General features: G+C 40.4%; 2 protein-coding genes across 3 annotated transcripts in view; one reads left to right on the top strand and one right to left on the bottom strand.

Moving 5' to 3' along the window:
* eps8l2 (EPS8 signaling adaptor L2) overlaps nucleotides 1-17,283 on the top strand; it is a 28,536-nt gene extending 11,253 nt beyond the window's left edge. For both annotated transcript variants that reach the window (XM_080868174.1, XM_080868173.1), the window contains 17 exons: nucleotides 253-414; nucleotides 734-883; nucleotides 1,373-1,452; nucleotides 1,552-1,661; nucleotides 1,757-1,827; nucleotides 1,941-2,067; nucleotides 3,023-3,111; nucleotides 3,204-3,278; nucleotides 4,018-4,166; nucleotides 5,204-5,372; nucleotides 5,462-5,496; nucleotides 5,598-5,703; nucleotides 5,936-6,058; nucleotides 13,946-14,021; nucleotides 14,148-14,301; nucleotides 15,121-15,253; nucleotides 16,308-17,283. In XM_080868174.1, the coding sequence (XP_080724300.1) occupies nucleotides 253-414; nucleotides 734-883; nucleotides 1,373-1,452; nucleotides 1,552-1,661; nucleotides 1,757-1,827; nucleotides 1,941-2,067; nucleotides 3,023-3,111; nucleotides 3,204-3,278; nucleotides 4,018-4,166; nucleotides 5,204-5,372; nucleotides 5,462-5,496; nucleotides 5,598-5,703; nucleotides 5,936-6,058; nucleotides 13,946-14,021; nucleotides 14,148-14,301; nucleotides 15,121-15,253; nucleotides 16,308-16,385 (1,887 nt within the window). In that variant the 3' untranslated portion in view covers nucleotides 16,386-17,283. The remainder of the gene's footprint in view (nucleotides 1-252; nucleotides 415-733; nucleotides 884-1,372; nucleotides 1,453-1,551; nucleotides 1,662-1,756; nucleotides 1,828-1,940; nucleotides 2,068-3,022; nucleotides 3,112-3,203; nucleotides 3,279-4,017; nucleotides 4,167-5,203; nucleotides 5,373-5,461; nucleotides 5,497-5,597; nucleotides 5,704-5,935; nucleotides 6,059-13,945; nucleotides 14,022-14,147; nucleotides 14,302-15,120; nucleotides 15,254-16,307) is intronic.
* Nucleotides 17,284-17,340: 57 nt separating this feature from the next.
* On the bottom strand, nucleotides 17,341-24,343 carry LOC308387862 (acyl-CoA Delta-4 desaturase-like). The gene is made up of 13 exons (XM_080868194.1): nucleotides 24,209-24,343; nucleotides 23,498-23,761; nucleotides 21,960-22,070; nucleotides 21,478-21,675; nucleotides 21,159-21,260; nucleotides 20,965-21,090; nucleotides 20,819-20,879; nucleotides 20,656-20,732; nucleotides 19,181-19,278; nucleotides 18,871-18,967; nucleotides 18,660-18,739; nucleotides 18,044-18,169; nucleotides 17,341-17,961 (listed from the first exon to the last, which is right to left on the bottom strand). Exons 2-13 carry the CDS (start codon nucleotides 23,705-23,707, stop codon nucleotides 17,910-17,912), a joined length of 1,338 nt encoding a protein of 445 aa, XP_080724320.1. The 5' UTR covers nucleotides 23,708-23,761; nucleotides 24,209-24,343; the 3' UTR covers nucleotides 17,341-17,909.
* Nucleotides 24,344-24,843: the final 500 nt, after the last annotated feature.

Below are 24,843 nucleotides of genomic sequence, written 5' to 3'. Positions count from 1 at the left end.
AGCTGCTTCGAGACAGAATTTTCTATTTGTTTCTTTCTATTTCAGTCCTAAAGCTGTAATCTGATATAGGGTCTAAGCATAAAGTAAGCATATCCCAAATGTCACAAGCTCCCTTCCTTATATTTGAAAATTAGATCAAGTATATTGCAAATTATGACTAACCACTTTCTTGAGCACAGCTTCAAGTGCAGGTGCTGTTTTTAGTTGACTTCCACTAACACACTAAGTCACCAACAACTGTTTTCTCTGCAGCATCTTTCCACATTTGTTATGGACAAGACAGAGTCCATCGCCACAGTGGATGATGCAATCAAGAAACTGATTCTTCTGGACTCAAAAGACAAAATCTGGACCCAGGAGATGCTCCTCCAGGTCACAGACAAGTCAGTCAGACTTTTGGATTGTGATACGCAGGTACAGCTCCAAGCATCTGTTTACACCTCAGAACATTATTTCAACATGAAATACCGACATTTCTGTGTTCCAATAATGACAGGCAAGGGAGATGAACAACATTAATAATCTTGTTGCATTGTGTTAGTCCTGAACACAGTCAGACTTGCTGTATATACTTTGTTTTCCGTTGCAATGCTACAATAGAGTCCTGTAATTATGCCTTTTCTCTCGTACAAGTCATTTAGAAGGCTATGTGTCTGATTATTTTGTGCTCAGTTGGTGTCTCGCTCTTTCCCTATTTCCACCTCTTTCTTATCTTTTTGTTGTTCTGCTACAGGAAGAGTTGGAGAACTTCCCTCTTCCAACCATCCACATGTGTCAGACGGTGTTGAATCAGACCCGTTACCCCTCCGTGGTGCTGCTCGTGTGTCAGGACAAGGACCAGTACAAACCCGACATCCACTTTTTCCACTGCGACGAAGTGGACGTGAGTTTTTGTTTGAATACGCCACATTATTACATTGTCTTTGCATGATGGATGGCTTTGTGTTTTATATCATTAAGAAAACCTAGCTGCTGATACCAGAGCACTACAGGTCAGATTTCAGCACTATTGTCTTTGCAGCCTGAAAAAACAGAAATCACCATAACCAACAACACAAACCAGATATAGTGTTGTTAAAAATGTCTAGAGCCAGCAGCTTTCACGTCTTTACATCTGGATATATTTCAGATTTGAGAATTAAAGTTTGCAGGTGTTAACATGCTTTAGAGAGGTGAATTCAGTGTACTGTAAAACTTTAAACCACGTGAGTTGGTCAAATAAGTTTATATTTGTCTTGTTGTTTAACCTTTTTCACACTCTCACTGAAATAACTTTTTTTTCTCTTTTTTTTGGTATGGCTCAGAGTGAACCTACTAAATGGGAATATTTTAATATTAATGTTAACTTGTGTCTCTCCCTCACTTTCTTCAGGCTGAGATGGTTCATGCAGACATTGACAGTGCCATTGGAGACGTCAAGCACGGGAAGAATATGAGGCCTCAGACTCTGAAGTGAGATTAGTGCTAATATATGTAAACTCATGCAGTCAAAGACACATTTGAGAAGGTAACTAGCCGCGAGCTAACTTGTCATCATGTCTTCCCGTTAAGGGTGAACCAGGAAAAAATGAAGCGTCACAGAGAGACTATCCTCCCCCCGTCGGCCCCTAAGGGCCCACCACCTGCCGCAAGGGGACGAGTGGCAGCCGTGGACACACAGGGTGAGATTTGACATGCATCCACGGCTCGCTTTTTATTCTAAATGTTTTGTTCAGTGGTCAATTTGATTCATTTTTGTCTCTTTTTGTCTTTGTAGACAGACGAGCTTTCAGGCAAAGTGACTCAGAGTCACATGAAAAGCTGGCCCAGCGCATTGAGAAGGATGTGGTGAGTGCCTTTCTTTATCCACAGGGACACCTGCTAATATGCTACGCTGCTCCTTTCACGTCTCATGTAGCTACATTCTTCAAAGCCTAAACCTGAGCATTTGTCCCCCTCAGCAAATCCTTAACTGTGCCCTGGATGACATTGAGATCTTTGTGGCACGGCTGCAGAAGGCAGCAGAGGCCTTTGCTCAGCTCAACCAGCGCAACAAGAGTAAGAAGAATAAGAAGAAAGGACCAGCAGGTCTGTCTCCCTTTCTTCTCATCTGGTGGCACAAACACAGTGACAATATGTTCATATTGCTCACGTCGCCATGTTTGTGTCTCTTTGTGTTCTGTGGCCAAGGACTCTCATCCACTGATGTATGTGTTGTAGTAGTGGCCACTTTGGGCTTCTTTTAAGTAATACGATTCTCATTATGCAACTCTTATAACTGGAGTAATATTATTGCATTCTTCCACTTTAAAATGACGGCAAACCAAAACAAACCGATATTCTGTTTGATCTCTCTTGGAGGCGGTGGTGTGTGACGTCAAAGCAGTCGCCTCCTGTGATTGTTGCACAAAGCAATAATATTACTGTAAATGTTGCTGAGTAATGTTTTACTGCCCAACGCTGGCGCTGATGTGATGTTTTATGTCAACACGCGTGTGCAGTTAAGCGTAACGTGCATATTACATGCGACACTGTCCTTGTGTGGGGTCAGGAGACAAACGCACATGTGTGAGTTTATCCACATCGTCTGGTAATAACGATGTGTGGTCAAGTGTGCTGGAAGTGACGAATTCTCCGTTTTGAGAATTTGTTTCTCAACTTTGAGGTCAGTGTCTTATCTACTGTCACTTAATCTGGGTAAGAATTATCAGTCAAATGTCATTCTGAACCTCTCATAACTGTGAGCTATTGAGCTCAGGTTGAGAAACACTGCTGCACCACGTTCTCTCGTACTCTCTGGCCAAAGGTGACCTGTATCTATAAAGCTGATTGAGGCTATCTGCTAACTACCATTTCTGTGTCATTGTCTTTTATTTCACTGGAAACAAAAGCCATAAGCTTCTGACTAGATGAGCATTCAGGTTTTTATGACTTTGACCTCTGGCCAGAAAGTGAAAACTGTGTCCCATCTGTATTGTGTCTGTGTGGCCGGCGGGTAACTCTGGAGTCTGTGTGTGGTCATTGTTGCATTGGTTGTTTGCAGAGGGCGTGCTGACCCTGCGAGCCAAGCCCCCCTCTGAAGCAGAGTTCATTGATAGCCTGCAGAAACTGAAACTGGCCTTCAACCTCTTGGTGAGATATCAAAGCACCTAGCCTCCCTCATTCATCAGCTGTTGTCTCTTCAACGCCTCATTGCTGTGTGTCTGTCACTGCGCTCCCTGCAGGCCAAACTGAAGAAACACATACAGAACCCAAGTGCATCTGAGCTGGTTCACTTCCTCTTTGGCCCTCTGGAGCTGGTAAGAGTTTTTCTGATCTCACATAAGTGGATTATCCCAAAAGTCAACAATATACTCTATGCATGCATGTTACTGTTAGTTTTGTCATTTGATGCCTTAGCATTGACTGAGCTCAGCCCACAGGCATATCTGATGGGAATGCATTAGGCCTCTTTCAGTTCACAGATGAGAGCAGTTCAGCATTTTTGCCATCAGGCATTTTAGCTTTGTAACACACCCACTAAACTCTCACCAGACTGGAGCAACGTGGTTTTCAGCTATACTACAGGTGCAGCTGCACTTACATAATGTTGGTTTTCTAAACCACAGTCTTCTGCCACACCTTCGATACTGCTGGATGGAAGCGCAAAACCAGACTCTGTTTATATGGCGCAGTAATCTTTGAACACATTGGTTTTATGCAGCTGAGAAAAAGAAAACGCCTCATACAGTACGCCTCCTTGACCGCTAGTTGTCCTCCAAGGACGGTGTCAAAATACGGAAACTCAAAATATTCCGAGCAGTTTAATATTTCGGACATTTTAAAATGATTTTTTTCCTCTTTAAATACTTTTACTTGTGCAGTAAAGTGAAAATGGTAAACGTTTACATGCTGAATTCAACACTCAAATACCAAGTTTGCATAACTGTTTAAAAAAAATGTAAAAAGAGCTCTAAGTGATACCTTTACAGGTAATACACCGTAATGCTTCTGTATGGTGAATGCTATGCCAGCTGTAAACACTTGGTGCATCTACAGGTGCTGCAGAGCTGTGGAGGTCCTGACCTGCCGCGCTCAGTCATGTCTCCTCACCTGTGTAAAGATGCTGTTGACTTCCTGCGGGGACACCTCACACCAAAAGAAATGACCATCTTTGAACTGCTTGGGGAAGGTTGGACCAGACCCAGGTATATTTGCGGTGTTGTCATGGATACAAACACTCTGGTTATGATTCAGTGCTTGTGACATGGATCTCTTTTGTCGCAATCTTGCCCTGCGGGGGGTCGGGGTGACCATGTGGTCCTGCGTAAAATGCTGAACTACGTTTTACAGTTGCAATTAAAGAAGCGACAAAGCTAAACAGGGCTGCAAAGTGTTGTTTTAGGATGTTTTACTCTAGCAGCGATGTTTAATTTGATATACCGGTATGACAATTAAAAGTTGAACTAATCTACAGAGACTGAAACTAAATGAAGCCAAAGCTGGCTTATGTCATGCATGCATGTGTTATTGTGTCCTAATTCTAAATCTAAATATAGTAAATGTAATCCTAAATTATCTGTCCCAGTGTCAAATGTGTTTCATGGCACAAGCATGACATACAGTAACAGGTGCAGGTACTTACATATTTGCCTCAATTGCAGAAGCATGCAGAACTGCAAGGAATTTGTACTTGTTTGTTTGTAAAATAGTTAAGAGGTTCATGTACGATAGACCTAATGTCTAATCATTACAAGACGTCATAGTAAGCTAGTTAAAATTATGTGAGTAATGCTGTCAGTTTTCATATTTACAGTCAGCTTTTTCAATAGAACATCAAAAAAACATATATGTTTAAAATTAAGAATAAATATATTTATAATATATTTATAAATCTACAGTGTTACGGTTACCTTCAACATACTGTAAGCATTTTCAGATGAAAATCTGCATTTTCTTCTAATGATATATCCCCTGTCTTAATTAGCATTTGTAGGACGCAAAACACCTTGAAAATTTTAAAAAAAATTTGAGCAAATTATGATCATTTTTCATTGTGCAGTGAGATCTGATTTCATAGATTTGGATGGATGAAGAAGTTTAGCACCCCCTGAACATTATGGCAGTTTCCCCATGAACAGCAATGACCAGTTCAGCATCTGCACTGGTACTGCTAGCTCTGTCTCCACAGTAGAGTAGCTCAAGTGCAATTTTTTTGACCATCCCTTCACTCGTCTTCCTGCAGAGCTGAGTGGCCGAGGGATCAGTGCGCTCCTCCTTATTACCCGAAGTTTCGAAACGGCTGGGAGCCGCCGGCGGATCTTTTCTTGACATCCCCGTGGGAAACGGAAGGACCCTCTGCCCCCCTAGCTTCCCCCTCAAGCCCAACTTACAGTAAACACAAACCTGAGGATGTAAGGCTTTTATTAAATGTTCCCTACCTGTGGAAAAAATAAATGCCGGTATCTGTAAATTTGTTTATTTATTTTTGGTTCTTTTTCAGTATTACAGGCCTCATCCCTCAAGCCCCTTAAATGGGTAAGTAATGAGGTCCTCCACATAATTTTTATTTATTTTTTGGTGTTTTTCCACATGCGATATCACAAAATATAAAACTTTGACACCATGTGTCTCCACAGGTCCTACAATGGGATCCCTCAGGCCCCCAAATATGCCAAAATTCGCTACAGCTTTGTCGCGCGGAATGCCAACGAGCTGTCAGTGCTGCAGGATGAAGTCCTCGAGGTTGTAATGACATATTCTTTTGTCCTTCATTTGACGTTTGTAATTTCAACCAATTTGATAGTTTTACTCATTAACTTGGACATTTTATCTGCTGAATGGGAGTGTGTTACCTGTAAACCCGTCATATGGTGCTAAAACACAAATGGTAGCAAACCAGTTTCAGCTGTGCACAGGTCAAGCGTCTGTCACCATTTGCAGTACAGTGGAGTAATGCGTGAACTGTCTTTTGCAGGTGTTAGAGGATGAAAAACAGTGGTGGAAACTACGGAACCGCAGCGGGCAAGCCGGCTATGTCCCATATAACATCCTGGATGTTGTGACAATAGAAGAGCCAGAGGTCCCCTACTCCTACCAGGTGACCAACACCCGCCCGTCTGCATTTTTAAAACTCTTTTTTGGTTCTATTTGAAAACGAATAAAACACACACTTTTGACTGTTTAGACTTTATTGTTTACCCAAAGTTTAAGATCCTTCCTAGTCATGACACCACAGTTCTGAAGTCCATCTGACTGCTATAAAGCATTCACGATAACAGATTAGATTAGATTGATAGTAATTTGTGAAAAACATAGCTGTTACCAATGGCATCTCATGTCATGAAACAAAAGTGACTTGTTAGTTCATCGTGCCCAAGAGCCGATGAGCTCATGCAATGGCAACGATGAGGCATGAATCCGTCCCGCCACAATTCGCGAGAATTGCTATTCCTGCTAGAGTATTACTCAGAATGCAGTGAAACACAGTGATCACCTGATGGGTCTTTAACCAAACTGTACTCAAGTTCAAGGTCACAGGGGTTGTTTCTATTTTCATAAGAATCTCTGCTATTCCTAAAACGCTGGTCAGGTTTTAGTAATTAATTTGTCCTGGATGTGACTCTATTGACTTCTCAGTGAATTTTAATTAGTTTGTTGTAACAAAACTTGTAACTTTCTTTCTGTACTTCATGCATTACTTACGATTTACCTGTGATTTGTGAAGTATCATGAGCTGGATGGGCTACATCTGGGTTTTATTTTATCCTTTAAATCCCATGCATCTTAGCTGTTTAGATGTTATTTTGTTTGATATTCTTCTGTGTCTAAACTAGTGTGTAATTTAATATAGCCACACTGAGTGACTTCTCACATGCCTCAGCAGCCGTTTCTCAGCTCTGCTTGCAGCATGAGGGTTTCTGACTGAGCTCTCAGCAGTCAGGCTGCATTTTGGTCAGTGCCAGACTTTGCCAAGGAAAAACAATGTGTGTAATAAAATAAGATCATATAAGTGCTTCTGCTGCATGGAATCTGATCTTTTCTTTTCCTTTCTTTTCCGTTCTCAACCCTTGGTTAAGATACCTAAAAAAATGGTCCATTGTTTTGTTTCCATTTTTTGCTTTGGAAAAAGAAAGGAAGGAAAATGTTTTCATGTGTCTGTAAAAAGAATGTGTTTTTTAGTGGGGTTTTTTTTTAGTAACAATAATAAAAGAATTCAGTGCAGCCACAGGACAAATAATACTTTTCATTTTTTTCTTCACCTTTGTTTACACTGTACAGAGCCATGTCACTTTAGCTGTAATCTTATCTTCACTTCATAGACCAGAGGAGGCAAAAGTACAGACTTTTTGTACTTAAGTAGAAGAACAGATACTTGTGTTAAAAATATTCTGGTAAAAGTTGAAGTACTAAATCAACTTCTTTATTCAAGTTAAAGTAAAAAATACAGGCTCTGAAATGTACTCAGAGTAAGAAAGTAAAAAGTAGATCCTTGAAGGACAGTTCTACCAAAATTCTTCTCTATCTGTTTTTATGCAAAGTATACTAGATAGATAGATAGATAGATAGATAGATAGATAGATAGATAGATAGATAGATAGATAGTAGGGGTGCAACGATACACAAAATTCACGGTTCGGTTCGATACTTTGGTGTCACGGTTCGATATTTTTTCGATACAAAAAAAATGTTCATGCTTTTTTAATTTGTCATTTATTAAACTTATAGATATATATTTTAACTCAAAAGTACAGTTTTTAAATTTAATGTTGCTGAAACAAAAGTAATTAAAAAAATAAATATATCTCAGGGCTCTCAAAATTTCAAAATCCCTGGTAGCCCTTCGGGCAGGGACTCTTCAGTTTTTGGTAGCCCAAAATAAATTTAAGTAGCCCGAATAAAAAAGAGAGAAATTTTTTGATTGATGTTTTGTTTCCTTTACAATATTATACATTAAAGTATAATATTGTAAAGGAAACAAAACATTAATCAAAAAAATTGTTGAAAAACAAATTACAACATTGTATAAAAATTACAATCATCAACTCAAATACTTGGTTCTAATTGAACAGAAATTTCTATGAACTTGTAAGAACTGTGTAGGACATGAATCAGTCTGTGTCAGATCCTGAATTTGAAATTTCCACTGAAGTCACGGGTAAGAGACAAGTGGAACCAAGATCTAGGCCATTTGCTTTTTGAAGTTTGCAAAGACTGCTAAATTTTGCCAGTGGTAGTTCACTCTTTGCAACATAGTACACTGTTCTAAACAGATTTTTCAGGTTTATTTTTAGTATGTTATTTGCAATTGGTGTTTGTTCTGGGAAAGATATTGCAGACTGAGCAATAATGCATTTCTTGCATTTCTCATGGGTTCTAATGGGGGCCTTTCTTAAAATGACTGGTCCCAGTAACAAAGGCGCTTGTCGACTCAGAAATCGAGAGAAAACCAACAACACACCCGGCAGAACATCATGTTATTTACACGGGTGCACACAAGTGGTCCGCATGTGCGCATTCGCTGTCAAAATAAAAGACGCGCACCAGATAAGAAGTTGCAACGCGCGTTTGCGTCCATATAAAAGCACTGTTTTGGGGGCTAGAGTGGGATTTTCACGGCACATTCCGCACCACATCTCTGTGCGTTCATCATTTGTTTGAAGCCAGCTCACCTCCTGCAACCACTTTTCCGAGAATACATGCTTCTTTTGTGGTTCGGACTCCTTCTGACATTTGTTTGGAGGTGGAGGAACACCAAAGTAATTGCTTAAAGGAGCTTGCTTCTTCGACATCTTTAAGAGTTCTAAACAAATGTCTGTCCTCCTCCAGAAAATCTTATGTATGCAAACACGCGTTGCAACTTCATATCTTGTGCGCGTTTTTTTTTTTTTGACAGCGAATGCACACCTGTGGACCACTTATGTGCAGCCCCGGTTATATAGCTCGTCATATTGCAGCCACAGAAATTCTTTTGTCCATGAAACCATAAAGCTGCACTTTCTTTTTGCCTTATAGACTGATTTGTCATAACTTTTCCATTTTGTGGTAAGCTTTTCTTTGGCTGTCACTTCTTCACCCTGACCTGTCTTATTTGGCTCAGCAGAACTGAAATATATATCCTGCTGCTTTTACACACACACACAACGGTCAGCGATTCTCTGCGCGATCAACCTCTCATATGTTTAAGCTGCGGGAGATTTCACTTGTCATGTTTGCATAGTAAGCTAACGATTGATAAGACGATGTCAGAGGAATTGGTGCGCAAATTATCATCACTCACCAATCAGTGCTGTTGCTCTCTATACACAGTTTGCGTGATTGCAAAGTGAAAGCAAAAAACAAGCGCAAATTCAAACGGGATTTCAATATGTCACATATTGACAGTGGCTCATCGATGCCAATGACATAATTACCCAGCTACATTTCCGAAAGAATGCAAAAGCATTGACATATATTTTTCCTTCCTACAATAGCCCGACGGGCAGGGCAGATAGATTTTGGTAGCCTGACTGGAAAAATCGCTAACCCCGGGACGTCTGGCTAGCGATTTTGCGAGCCCTGTATCTGATTGAGGAATCACTCATCTTTGGAAAAGAGCGTTTATTACAGAGAAATGGCTCTTTCCAAAATAAAAGCTATACTATACGCTTCTTCTGGGCTATATTCTCAGCAGCATATTGTAGCGGGTCAGGGCTGTTCGGGGTTCTGTTTGTACAGTTATGTTTTGTTTATGTTGCCATAGTGACGGGTGACGCCCTCTCGCTGCGACGGTGTGTCCTTCCGGGGTCAGAGGGCGCCCTGTGTGTTGTTGCTGTGCGGTTGCCGCGCTGAGCAGTTAGCTAGCGGCAGTGTTCTTCTGCAGATGTCAATAAACGGCTGTGCTCCCTGGCTAGCTCACGGGAAGCAAGACCAAACGACACCTCTGTCTCCTCCTTGTCTGAGCTCGCCACATTGGTGTCAGAAGTGGGATGATGGTGGCACCCCATGTTCTGACCCGAGTGACTTTTCCCCCGCCGGTCGTGACCGGCCGGTGAGCCAAAAGAAGGCACCTGGACATTTGCAGGACTTTGTGTGGGGTAATGGGGTCGTCGGGGACGACTGACCCCTTAGGTGGGGGCTATGTAGCGGGTCAGGGCTGTTCGGGGTTCTGTTTGTACAGTTATGTTTTGTTTATGTTGCCATAGTGACGGGTGACGCCCTCTCGCTGCGACGGTGTGTCCTTCCGGGGTCAGAGGGCGCCCTGTGTGTTGTTGTTGTTGCTGCTGTGCGGTTGCCGCGCTGAGCAGTTAGCTAGCGGCAGTGTTCTTCTGCAGATGTCAATAAACGGCTGTGCTCCCTGGCTAGCTCACGGGAAGCAAGACCAAACGACACCTCCGTCTCCACCTTGTCTGAGCTCGCCACAATATTAAACATATCAGGTCCCCATAAGGAGAATCATGTGCTAACGGCTGTCTAAATGACTCGGGTAAAGTTTGTAGCATGCATGCTTGTTGTTTTTGTCTGCTTCCACTTGTCTTTGCACTAGGATGATGTCAGTGTAAACGTGCAGTCATATTCGTTGTGTTCCCACTAGTGCAGTCAGCGTTAATCTCGTTGAAATGACGTTAACGCCACAACAGGGCAAATCTCCGTTAACACATTAACGAGCTAACTGCGCTAACACACTAGTTCCCACCCATGTAATTGAGCATTGCGTGGCACATCCAACATACTGTTTTACTTTAGTCCATGACGCGCTTACCTTCAGGGTCATACGTCACATGAAAACCAAAATAATTCCAAACGCCAGATCTGAATGGGGGGGTTCAATTTGCCATGTTGCAAGGAGAGCTTAACTTCTGTCTCGCTAGCTTGCCCTGTGCTCAGTTAATCTGCATTCGACTACTCCGCCTAGGCTGCACTGTCGAGCGCAGATCCACTGAGCGCTCAACACAGACAGCATCGTCAGAAGGAAAGTTGATAAAATAAATTAAAAATTTTGTATTGTTCGATACATATGCGTACCAAACCGAAAGCACTGTATCGAACGGTTCAATATCGATACGAGTATCGTTGCACCCCTAACAGATAGATAGATAGATAGATAGATAGATAGATAGATAGATTACTCTAAGATCTCTGTAGTGGCTCAGAGTGGGGAAAGAATCACAAATCATAATAATTAATGTGAGCGTCAGTATATTTTCTTAGTTTATGGGCTGTGATCAGCTGACGTGCTGCTCTTTGTGCATTTACACAACTGAATTTCGCAAGTTATGGTGGGTGATGTCCATCTGCGACACTAACATTATACTGTTTCTTTATACTAGACAGCATATAGTTGGTATAAAGTTGGAATTCAGCTAATTAATCTAAACATCATCATCTTAAATGGAAATTAGTCTACTTCATGTAAGCTGTAACTGACCATAAGCACCACAGCCACTGTGCACCAGCCCAGCGCAGTGCTTTACTATAAATTCCCCACAGTACTGTAAAGTAACCTCTTTATCCCATTTAAAAACTACAGAGTATTTTCATGCAAAGTTTTTCTTCCTTCTTCTTCCTCTCCTCTCCTGGCTTTCTTACATCTTTCTCCATCTCTGAATGAACTTATCTTGCCCTCTTTTCTCTCCCTGTGAAATACAGCATCTGGACATTTAGCTAGCAACGCACTGTGCGACAAACTGCACACAAACAGTTTGTGTGTTTGCTGATGTTTGTTGAGCTGATAGAAACACTGAATTTGAAATTGCCTACCATTAAAAAAAAACATTACTTTCTTTATGCTCACTGCTATTCTGTAGCTAGCATGATGCTGAAGTACCAAGGCCACAACACCTACACTCACTCCAGCCCACTTTACAGGGAGTGCAGAATTATTAGGCAAATGAGTATTTTGTCCACATCATCATCTTCATGCATGTTGTCTTACTCCAAGCTGTATAGGCTCGAAAGCCTACTACCAATTAAGCATATTAGGTGATGTTCATCTCTGTAATGAGAAGGGGTGTGGTCTAATGACATCAACACCCTATATCAGGTGTGGATAATTATTAGGCAATGTCCTTTCCTTTGGCAAAATGGGTCAAAAGAAGGACTTGACAGGCTCAGAAAAGTCAAAAATAGTGAGATATCTTGCAGAGGGATGCAGCAGTCTCAAAATTGCAAAGCTTCTGAAGCGTGATCATCGAACAATCAAGCGTTTCATTCAAAATAGTCAACAGGGTCGCAAGAAGCGTGTGGAAAAACCAAGGCGCAAAATAACTGCCCATGAACTGAGAAAAGTCAAGCGTGCAGCTGCCAAGATGCCACTTGCCACCAGTTTGGCCATATTTCAGAGCTGCAACATCACTGGAGTGCCCAAAAGCACAATGTGTGCAATACTCAGAGACATGGCCAAGGTAAGAAAGGCTGAAAGACGACCACCACTGAACAAGACACACAAGCTGAAACGTCAAGACTGGGCCAAGAAATATCTCAAGACTGGTTTTTCTAAGATTTTATGGACTGATGAAATGAGAGTGAGTCTTGATGGGCCAGATGGATGGGCCCGTGGCTGGATTGGTAAAGGGCAGAGAGCTCCAGTCCGACTCAGACGCCAGCAAGGTGGAGGTGGAGTACTGGTTTGGGCTGGTATCATCAAAGATGAGCTTGTGGGGCCTTTTCGGGTTGAGGATGGAGTCAAGCTCAACTCCCAGTCCTACTGCCAGTTTCTGGAAGACACCTTCTTCAAGCAGTGGTACAGGAAGAAGTCTGCATCCTTCAAGAAAAACGTGATTTTCATGCAGGACAATGCTCCATCACACGCGTCCAAGTACTCCACAGCGTGGCTGGCAAGAAAGGGTATAAAAGAAGAAAAACTAATGACATGGCCTCCTTGTTCACCTGATCTGAACCCCATTGAGAACCTGTGGTCCATCATCAAATGTGAGATTTACAAGGAGGGAAAACAGTACACCTCTCTGAACAGTGTCTGGGAGGCTGTGGTTGCTGCTGCACGCAATGTTGATGGTGAACAGATCAAAACACTGACAGAATCCATGGATGGCAGGCTTTTGAGTGTCCTTGCAAAGAAAGGTGGCTATATTGGTCGCTGATTTGTTTTTGTTTTGTTTTTGAATGTCAGAAATGTATATTTGTGAATGTGGAGATGTTATATTGGTTTCACTGGTAAAAATAAATAATTGAAATGGGTATATATTTGTTTTTTGTTAAGTTGCCTAATAATTATGCACAGTAATAGTCACCTGCACACACAGATATCCCCCTAAAATAGCTAAAACTAAAAACAAACTAAAAACTACTTCCAAAAACATTCAGCTTTGATATTAATGAGTTTTTTGGGTTCATTGAGAACATGGTTGTTGTTCAATAATAACATTATTCCTCAAAAATACAACTTGCCTAATAATTCTGCACTCCCTGTAAACTCCCAGTATAAATGCCATAGATGATACATCTGAACCAAAATTCTAAGGAATTTTTCCAAGGAGTAGAAACTAAAGATATCTGTGTAAAAAAACATTTAAAGAATAAAAATAAAAAGTTGTAAGTATTTGTACTTTGTTACTTCCCACCTCTGAAAAAGCCCAGATGTATTGTCTAAAAGGTGTTGTGATGGATTCCAGGACAACAATAACTAATTATCCCTATAAGCTTACGAGAAAGGTCAAGGTTTCTTTATCACTAGCTGGATATGATTTTCTTTCACAGGATACTTCCGTGATTAAAGTCAAGTTATCATTTCATGATAGAGCTGTAATAAAGTGGTCTCGTAAATAAGAAAAGTTTACGCTGCATTCTTATAGGTACCTGCTGCTTGCTTAAAGAAATGCCCTCCAGCAAACACTTGTCTATGTGTGAGAACCTCCCACACGTACTTTGCTTTTGGCTACTTGGCAAGAATTAGTCAAGCAGAATGAGATAAAAGACAAACCAGTTTTTTGGAATAATGCTGGCTTTGATTGCTTTCTCATGACCTGTGTTTGTGTTTCTGTGTGTGCAGCAAGGTTACAGCCCGTCCTCCCCTGGGTCTCGGAGCCCTGGAAATAGCTTCAAGAAGGAAAGACCCAAGAGTGAAAGTAAGGGTTAAAAAGTAATCAGAAATTCCAGTTATGTTTTTTTCCCCCTGTTTGTTGTTTGTTGTTTTTTTAAGAGGTAGCTGTTCTTGCTCTGACTTTTGTCTCCATCATATTTCCATGCTGCAGTGATAGAGGAGCTGCTGACTAAAATCAATAACAAGCAGCCCCCAAGGAAGTTGCACGTGGAACGACCGTCAGCCAGCGCTCAAGTCCTGCTCAAATCTAGCTCAAAGCCAGAGCAAGTGACTGCATGGCTCAATTCAAAAGGCTTCTCAAAATCGTAAGTTACCCACAACTCTCACTAATCCACCAAATCAAAATACCTCCCTACGCCTTAAAAGCAGGGATAAACAACTCACGGCTTGTGGGCCAAATCATTTGTTAAACTCCACATAGGGTGCATAACAAATTTTCTAATTCGCTAAGTAGATGTTTGGTGCAGTATGAGCCTTTTTTGCAAAGAATTTGCATCATCTCGCTCTGTGCATCCTTGTTCCAAGTAAACAGTAAATAAGTCAGTTGGTTTGAAAAGAAATAATTTGAAAGAAAGAGGATTTATTGTCTTTTTAATGTGTATTTCTTATATTTGATAAATATTAGGTCCTAGACAGCAACTTGAGTATCACTTGCTGAATTTCATGTCTTTACTGACCTCTAGTGGCTTAAAAGGTGTTAGCCTCGAGGTGTAGTCTGGTGCAAAAAAGCGATCTATTTAAGTTCAGACAGAGATGCCAGAAAGGAGTGATTAAAGGTTTTCTTTATTTTATGAACAGATGCAGAGTGGGGTGGCTGTGTCTGTTTGCCTTGTTACTCTGTAACCATATAAGCGTTACCACCTTGGCATATGTGGCTAGTTAGCATTTAGCACAAAGCTAAGCTGTGTCTAAGTATAGCAACATGTCTCAGTGAGCCTGTCACGTGACCCAGGTGCAGGAAATGACAATGTGAATAATATTATTGATGATACGTATCTTTTCCTGTCATGCTTTGTTATAATGGGATACATTTTTTTAAATGGTCCTTTAGCAGTGTGCTCTCTTTTGGAAGCAATGTTGTTTTAGTAAATACTGTCTTTTAATTGTGTGACTGTTTTCTGCAGAACTGTTGACTGTCTGGGGATCCTGACTGGGGCTCAGCTGTTTTCCCTGAACAAAGAAGAACTGAAGGCTGTTTGTGGAGATGAAGGCAGTCGCGTCTTCTCACTGGTCACCGTGCAGAAAGAACAGCTAGAGGTCAGTCCCCTCAGCAGCACACTGCTTACACAGCTGTTTCATTTGATAGATGTGCTTTCATTGCTGAACATCTGACAGCCTTTAGATGCTGTATGAAAAATGCCCACTTTTTAACTTTCAGTAATTTTCCAAGATTGTTAAGTCAAGTAGATGCATGTAAAATCTGTTGTCAGCTTTCAGATTCATAGTGATTCACGCTCTATACTTAATGTACATACAGCCATAAAAAGTGGATGTACTCACTGAGATGGAGACCGTACTAAGTAGAAAGAATTTGTCAGTTTAACATGTTCTTCATAATCACAGCTACACAAAAGTGTAATCAAAAAAGTTACAAAAAATGACAAAGTAGATTAATAACCTCAAATTACGAATGTAAATATATATTGCAATGCAGTGTGGTATATTCCTGAACCACCAACTGGATCTTTCACTGAGTTTATTCACAGCAATGAGATGCTGCAGAAAAATGTAAATTAAAAATGGAACGCGGTGTTTTACAAATAAGTTAAAGCCTATTTTAAACTGTTTAGTCTGAATAATTTGAAATTTGTAGGTTTTATCGTTTGCTGAAAATATTGTAATTTAAACAATAGGAAAATTTGAGGACTCTCTGTAGGAGAATGAAGAATTGAACCTCAGACAGCGCTGCATTGAAATGAACACAGTCGACAGCAAAAAGCAAAGATGAAAACGAGCACAAAAAGACTTCAAAGCAAACACCTCAGTGATTCTACTTTAGAAACATGAGCAGGTAGAAACTGAAGCTGCAGATTGACTGATCATCTGCTTGTTTATTGTTGAAGTTCAGCATCTAGCTGCTGGGCTGGGGTTGGCATTCACTCAGGTAATGTCACCCTGGGTTCTTGGCTAGCTTAGCGTTAGCATGGTGTCTGTGCAGGTGCCTCATTTAAAATGGACACAGGAACTTTGGAACTGTATTTAGAAGAAAACAAATCCTAAAGCTACTGCTTTGTAAATATATGCAAGTCTGTATATCTGACATCTTCAGCATCAAACGATATTTAAAGAGACACCAATGCTTCCTTTACAGCAGAGCGGTGGAACCTCAGAGCTGCAGGAGATCTTGACACGGCGGCAGGAGAGGATCGACTCCGGCAGCAAAGACTGAGCCTGTTGACCTAAACAATTCATCTAGTCATCTAGCTCCTTCACAGCTTTCTAAGTGCACCAGCTTCTTCAATCAATCTACAGTTAATTCTGATCTGCCTTGGCAAATACTGAAATATTGTGTATGTCTTTAATTGTATATTTATTTTGTATCATCCAACGTGTATGTTTTGAAGCGTTTTTTTCTTAATTGTGTTGCATTTTTTCTCTTTGTCTCCTTAAATTTTCTCAACAAAGATTTCTGCTAAACAAAAGAAAAAAGGAGCTTATGAATTTACGTACACTTCGGTGTGCGTGTGAGCACGTGTATGCATGACTTGCATGTAATGTACATATTTGTATGAGCAGTGCAGTTAATGTTCATGCTCACCATCAACAATGAGGCTGTTTACTAAAATACCTTTAAAAAAAGTAGATTTTAGCGATTGTGTTTTAAAATCTGTGCCAGAATGCTTGACATGCTTTCTGATATATGGCCAACTGTTTTCATGTAACTGTTTACAGGAGTTAAAAAAGAAAAAAAAAGATAGACATGCTCTGTGTTACTTCTAGCAGGTATCATTTTCTCAGCCTGGTTGGTTAATGCTCATCAACACTAAGTATTAAAACAAATATTCTTGCTAATCAGGTTTCAGACATTCTGGCAAACTTAGCAAGCAACAATTCTGCATGAAGATTTTGTCTGTAAAAGTGAGACGCTGCCATTAACGTGTTCTTAGCAGCAAGGCGTTTTGCAGTGTAAGCTGCACAAGCACCAGAATAACAAGCAGTATGTGCAGTAGATATGTAAATCCTGGTAATGAATAAGTGGAGATTTAGAGAAACGTTCAAGCGGGTGTATATAGTTTTTAAAAAGACAATGATTCAAAAATGAATAAATAAACTCGGTCTTAATTGTATGTCTTTTGTCAGTATGGTTCTTGTGTTTGTCATTGGATCAATTTTACCAGAGGACCAGAAACAGTCAGCACAGTTTATTTATTGTAAACTGAAACAGAATAACAAGAGCTGCATTTTAAAGTGGTTACAATTTTAATTTTGACAGAAAATAATGAAATTAATATTGTACAAATAGTGGTTTGTGAGAAACCAGAACATCAGTGACATAGTAGCTCATCTGGCTCACATGAAAAATGTGACTTTGGCCCCAGAGCACCGTGTGTGTAATGACCAATTAGGACATCATTGATTATATTCTGAATGAAACTGTAGGAGGAGATGCAATTCTTCTCAATTTTGAATGGACGGATGGCCAACAGATGGCTTTACCTCACCACACCTTTGAGCAATAAAATGATCATGTTTTATCTGCCAAATTGACTAAACTGACAAAGAATGGCTACTGTTGATCAAGACACTCAAAGGCAACTTACGAGAACCCCAGACTTAACAATAGCATTAATAAGAAAGGTCATTCCCCCACTAGTGGCTTGATTTTAATAATCAGACAGATACAATTAGTTGGGTTTTTTTGATGCAAAAATGAAAAACACTCCTTTTACATCAGTGAAGGAAATGCAGTCTGTTATTTATGGAGGTAAGCGTCGAGCCAGAGGTCTCCTGAGGTTTTCAGTGACCTGATGAAAAAAAATAGGAAAAACAAGTAAGTGTCTGTGTGTGTTTTCAACCTCGTCAATGCTCCATTATGATAATACTTACGTGACAATATCAGCAAGGCCTCGCCACAAAGTTTTCTCCTGGTAAGGAATCCCATGTTTCTCACAGAGTGCGCGGACCTGTGGCGCCACCAGGTGGTAGTTGTGGCGCGGCATGGTAGGGAACAAGCTTGAGAGAGAAAAGAAACAGGAAGCTTCTGTCAGATATGATAGCGTCTGAGAATTTGTGTTTTAAAGTCTCTCTATGTTGCCAAACAATTTCATATTAATGACAGCTGTTAAATTATGAAGGCACTGGAACGATGCATGCAGACTGGGCTCCTACAAAAAGTTCTGTCAGAAAAACTGTGTTTACAGAATGTGACTCCATGTCTGTGTGTGTGTGCTCCCCCCCACAGAGCTGCCATTAGAGGCAGTTTCACAAGTGGTTAAATGGGGAGGCCTGACTTTAGCATGTGATGACACCACTCTTTCACCATTTTTTTCTATATTTACAACAAGCGTGATGCTTGATTCTAGTTCCTGATTCAGAGAGGTTTTATGGACATTTGCTGCTTGTGTCTGCAAAATGGTTGTTTCTATTTTAATCCTAGTACTCGACTTTGTGAAAGCACACTGAACATACATTTGTCTGCATTTGCTGCACTCATTTCACTTACTGGTGCTCGATTTGAAAGTTGAGGTGCCCACTGAACCAGTCGTTGAAGAAGGACTGCTCAATATTACAGGTGGATTGTAACTGAAGACGAGAAAAAAGCCTAAATAAGATCAATATTTGTGATACAGGGACATTTATGAGGATTGGGCGATGGAAGAATCAAAGTGTCCAAAACCTTTGCACAACCTTGCTGGTAAAATAGGTACAGGTACCTGAATAGTCAGCCAGTCCTTGTGCTTTTCATGATCAATGTCCATCGGTATGTGATTCATCTGAGTCACCCACACAAACCAGTGACTCTCCAAAAACCTGCAAAATGAATAACAACATGATAACTTTCATTGTAGAAGGGATAACGGAAAGAATAGAAAAAAATCTTCCTAATAAGGTATACTACAACTGATAGGACCAGGTGACTCTTTCACCCAGAATCTAATCTAAGACAGTGTAACAACTAAAGTATGCCTTATTAGGAAGAGCAATCACATAATGCTTTGGTTAATTCTCTTTCTAAATATTTACCTGACAAAAAAAAAGAGCGCCACTGAGCCAAACACGCCGTATAGAGGTGCATAATAGTAGAAGTAGCGGAGGTAGTATGTCATGGCCCAAGCCAAATCCTTCACAAGACAAGAACATTCATATGATTTATATAATGTCTTACTTAACAAGAGTCATAATTCATCACTATCGTATTTGTACAATTGGGTCCATAATTTATTGGACATTTTTTGTAGTTTTGCCTCTGATCAGAACACAGTGCAGCCCTTCATCTGTCATAAGAGGTTTAACAAAAATGTTGCATTGACTGTTTGGGAATTACAGCCATTTCATACGCAGTCCTTTATTTTCAGAGGCTCAAAATTAAACTAACAAACTACTTCAATTTTATTTAATATAAGCAATATTTTTAGTACGTGTATGAAAATCCTGTGCAGCCAATGACAATTGGAAGATTAGCATAGATGCTCTGCTATCCCTTTACTGTAGACACCTTCAGCTGCTGTCTGCATCACTTTCTGCCTCCACTTTTGTCTTCAGTAAATGAAAAGCTGCTCTGTTGGCCTGAGATCAGGTGACTGACTTGAGGAATTTCACATTCTTTGCCTTGAGAAACTCCTGTTTCACTAAGCACCAGTGGGGATACTGGCAGACATACAGGTTCATGCATAACACTGCCTTCACCATATTTGACAGACAATTGGGTTTCTCTCCTTCTCCATACTTTTCTCTTCACATTATTCTGGTACAAGTTCTTCTTGTTTTCATCTGTCCAAAGATTTTTACAGACCTTTGCAGGTTTTTTCACATAATTTCTGGCATAGTCTGGTCTTCCAGTTCTTAAGCATAATCTGCTGTATGTATCTTGTTTTAAACCCTCTGTATTTTCATTCACAAAGGTATGTCTCGATCACAGACCTTGACAATGATACTTTAACTTCCTCGAGCGTGTTCTTGACTTGGTTAGATGTTTTACGGCTGTTTTTCGTAACCATGGAAATAGTTCTGCCATCGTGCACTTCAGTTGTCTTCTGTGATCTTTCAGGTCTTTTGGTGTTACTGAGCCGGCTGTCCACTCATTCTTTCTAAGAATATGTCTCAAATCATTGATTTGGGCACTCCTAAAGTTTTTGCTGTCTCTCTGATAGGTGTAAATGATGGCCGGCCTCCTTCCCTTGCAGTGACATCAGTTTGGGCTTAATATTTAAAAAACAATGAAAAGCTACTAAATGCTAGTTCAATATTTGAAATGAACTTTGCTTTTCGTTCTTTTATCTGGTTAATTTGTCACAGAATAATCAGTTAGTAGTTTAAGCCTCTGAAAATGAGGAGAAACTGTGTGTTTGCTACCACCTGTGCTATTCTGATTTTACTGTAATGTTTTTCTTTAGCACTCTAAGCTCACGTTTCCTTTGCTAGGCTAAATACAGCCTGATACATCAAATGGAAAATAATTATACAAACTGCACTACACCACTCAGAGGCTGAGAGCTTACCAGCCAGTATCGCCGGGTTATCATGGTGTGCATTATATTAAAGTTGTAGAAAACTGGAATGAGCAGCGGAGGTCCCACTGAAAGAGAAAAAAAAAGACAAGGCTTTTTAAAACAAAGCTGTCATAGTTTTTTATTCTTGTTAAATGACTCTGAAGAAACATACAGAGAAAGAAGTACTGGTGTTGGTGATTGTAGGGCATGTGCTTGATCTTCTTTATCCCGTACTGTAACACAGAGGTAAACAGAGGGTGATGAGAAGTTGGATCATATGACTGAAGAAATTAGAAACATTAGTGCTGTGCTACTTGCCTCCACTGGTATAGTCTGTCCAAGTACAAAGGTGTCCAGCGTGTTGATATCGGGGTCCTTGGTGAAGATGTTGGGTTTAGCGTGATGCTGGAAATGTCTGTGATTCCACCAGTTGGCCGAAGCTCCCTGAGAAAATCGATCTTTTAATACCTGTGTTTAATTTATATGAAAAGAATATAACTGAGAGAGGTTACCTTTAAATGACCAATGACAAACTTGTGGACAGCGTGGTTCCAGGTGGACTTTTTGAAGACCGACAGGTGACCAAAGTCATGCTGCAGCCATCCAGCCTGCGCCTAAAGAAGTAGCAAGCATTATGTGATGTTTTTGGCTGGTTTATTCTGAGATTCTACTACAATAGAACTAATCCTCTTACTGACGAAGGTTGAGGATTAGTTATCTCATTATCTCAAACTTTGTGTTTAATGTAAGCATCCACCTTTGTAAAAGTGTATATGTCAGAAAATAAGGAAATACATATTAGGATCCATTTAAAGTTTATGTCTGAATTACCTGAGCGGTTGCTAAAATCACCGAGCACAGTAAGGTGGGTATCCAGCCCGTCCCACACATTGAAACAAGCATCCATCCGAGGGCTTCTAGCAGCACGATGTGACCGAGGTGGAGGAAGAAAAACAAAGGCTGACCTTGAAACAGACCCTGCTTCTCTACCTGAGCTCGCAAGGTTTTGAAATCCTGCACGATGGCTGCCTGGGTTCAGAGAAGAAGAAACAAACAGTTCTGTAAAGCTGAGAGGATGTTATGTACTAATGTGACACTTGTGAAATCAAGAAAAATGTTTGCATTTTAGCCGTTTTAGGTTTTGATTCAGAGAAACGAGGCATTAAACCCAGCAATGAAACCTGAGCATCAGGAATCTCAGCTGTTCCCAGCACTGTAAAATGCATGAATAGGAATTCAGATCTGTGAAAAGGCTGGCCTACTTCTGTTCCGCATCTAAACAAGGTCCTTTATTCAGGGAATCAAAGGCTCACATTTTTGTCTTGGTCCTGACTTGGCTCTGTTGCTGCCAACTCTCCAAGCAGCAGCGGCTTCAGAAACTTTTGCACGAACTTGGAATCAGGATGAAAAGCAGTGAATGCCTCCTGAAAGAGAGAAAATTAGAAATGTAAGCTAGTAGAAATTATTTAGTGGTTGAAAATAGTTTTGATCCTTCTGAGGGGTCACAAAATCAAAAAGAAACCTCTGGTAAACATACTTATGTATTTGCAACCATGTTGCGTAAAAACAAGTTTACTACCACCGGTATTATTTTTATTTTTCATGAATCATTATTCATAAAACCTCAAAGGGGAACTCTCGTTCTGTTAGAGCTCCAAAGAATGAATAGACATGTAAGGAGTGGCAAAAGGTCCAGGTGTAGACTGTAGACTGGTGTGTAAACTACTTTTCATGCAGGACATATTTAAAGTAAATATCAAGTGAATCAAATTAATTCCAAGCATGTTTTTCTTAACAACAGCATTCACAAATATATGCAGAAAGAAGGAGACACAGTGGGAGAAAGACTTGCTGGCTTTGTGTTGTAGAAGGTCTAAATATTCTTACAGCCATGATCAGTATCCATAAAAAATTAATTAGTAGGTAGTAGATAGAAAAAGATCAATTGATAAAATTAAATGCCAATTAACAAAACAGTAAGACCACTAAGAACAACCGAAAGATAGAGAAAATGTGTGTCTTAAGATTAAGATAAAACTGTTAACACAGAGTTGATCTCTGATAGGAGGTCTCCTCCAGAGGTGTGGAGATGCATGATCTCCCTTACTCACCCCAGAACAGTTAAAAGTGTTTTTTCTGAGGATCTAAGAGATTATTACATGAATGAAAGCTCTGACAGAAATGTTGGAATGACTATTTAATACCCAGGAATGTGTCCATTTCAAGTATATTAGTAACTATACTTGCCAGTACGATTAAGCAGAGTAAAAAGTAGACTTAAAGAGTTTAAATAGTGTCCAGTGCCATCTGCTCTGTGGAGCCATCCATGGATCCAATTCCAGTGTTTGTACAGCATGTGTTTTTTATGTTTAATATATTTGCTTATATCGGTAAACAGGATTTATGAAAGGGTTATATAATATGAAAAGCAATGACCTCTTTTGAAAGTATCTTTTAGACATTTTTAATGTCAGTGCCACTTTTTACCTTGATAAATAAAGGATATATAAAATTCCCAAAAAAGTTTCTTTGTACCTTGTGACAGCAATGTTTGTTTCTGGCTCAAAATGAATCGATCATAGGCCAATAAGTCATTTACAGTCGTGTAAATACCGGAATTTTTTTAACCGTTTAACAGTTAAAAAAACAAAACAAAAAAACCGTGGTCCACCTCCAACACGTTCTCACTCCCAGAATTGTAGTTAATCACAATATTTAGGTGGTATTCATAAACACCACAACTTTCATATTATTAAAAATAAAATAAAAACAAGCAAACATAAATGCACAAGCCCGTGCATTCTGAATTTATTTTCAAGGAAAGTACATAAAACATATAAACGTAATATACCGTGGCATCCTCTCCAGCATAGTGGCCGATGACGCGAAACCCTCCTGGATGCCTTTTGGCCCAATGAGTGATGTTGTAAACCTTTCGATCGATGACCAGCCATTGATCATTCCTGCTGTTGTGGCTCTGCACTTCCTCCCAGGTGTAAACGCCTTTAGCTTTCCCGCTGTCCGGCTCTCCCGGCACCGTCTGCTGGCTTCCACGTCCCATCCTCACCGCTGCCTCTGGTCTGAATGCACCTGAGCTCTAAAGTGCCAGTCCGACCTGGGTGTAAAAAAGGGGCCCTTTTAACCGTTTACGCAAGGAGCAGCACACGCAGGGAAGATGTAGTTTGATGCTAGTGTTTTCTTGAGTTTAATACACCGAATGTAGCGCAAGGAAAACAAAGAAGAGTGCAACATCCTCATTAATAATTCATGAGATCCCACAGCCTCCAACTGAAGCTGCTGGTGAAGCAAAAGCTCCAAGATTTTGTGTCGACATTAAACATCAACCTAGCCGCCAGATGCATCGATACTCAGCACATAAGTTTGTTTTATACGTGAATGCACAGGCTGGAAAAAGTCCAGTCGAGGTTAACGTGTAAAAACCCAACACAAAAGTGACTAAAGCGCCACCAAAACGGATTAATCGTCCCACAACTGAACAATTAAACAACAAGGGTGGGTGTCCGTGCAGGCAATAACACGAAGAGGATGAATGTTAACTTACAGCATCCGGCTTTCAACTACTCTCCTCGGGTTTCAGTCACAATAGAGCGGTTAAAAAGGTTCAGTTCCGCTTTATGTAGCGATCATCAAGTACAAACTCCAAGCAGATCATTCGAGGGTGTCTGGGCCAATCGGCGCTCAGTATATCCCCCCCCTCGCTGGCCAGGGTGGCCTCAATAAGCTCCCTGCACATTTTCTAATTCAGAAAGGGCAACCGGTTTAATGGCTCTAACTTTGTTTGATGTGGTATAAGCCATTTGTTTCTCCCTTCTTCTTCTTTTTAAAAAAATACAGTGCAACCAACGAATTTGCAAATACAATAAGTGAAGCCTCTTAGTGATGCCTGATGTTACTCCTTGTCCAAGTTAATGGTCGATGAGTCAGTGGGTTTGAAAATAAGTCATTGGGAAGGAAGGAAGAGGGGTCCCTGGTCTTATAATGTGCACTCACTTTGCATGACTATCATTTGCTCATTGTCTTTCAGAGAAAGCAATTTCAGTATCATTCCCTGAATTTGATGTCTATGCTGACCTCCAGTGGCTTAACTTGCTATCTTTCTGCAGGGTATCAGTGTGCAGATGTACTCTGATACCCTGTAATAGTACTGCTACTGCTGCAATAAAGCAATCCGCTAAT

This window comes from Rhamphochromis sp. 'chilingali' (genome assembly GCF_963969265.1).
Source record: "Rhamphochromis sp. 'chilingali' genome assembly, chromosome: 2".
Classification (NCBI taxonomy): domain Eukaryota; kingdom Metazoa; phylum Chordata; class Actinopteri; order Cichliformes; family Cichlidae; genus Rhamphochromis; species Rhamphochromis sp. 'chilingali'.
Note: the sequence above shows the minus strand (reverse complement) of the source record. Positions and strands in the feature narration are given on the sequence as shown.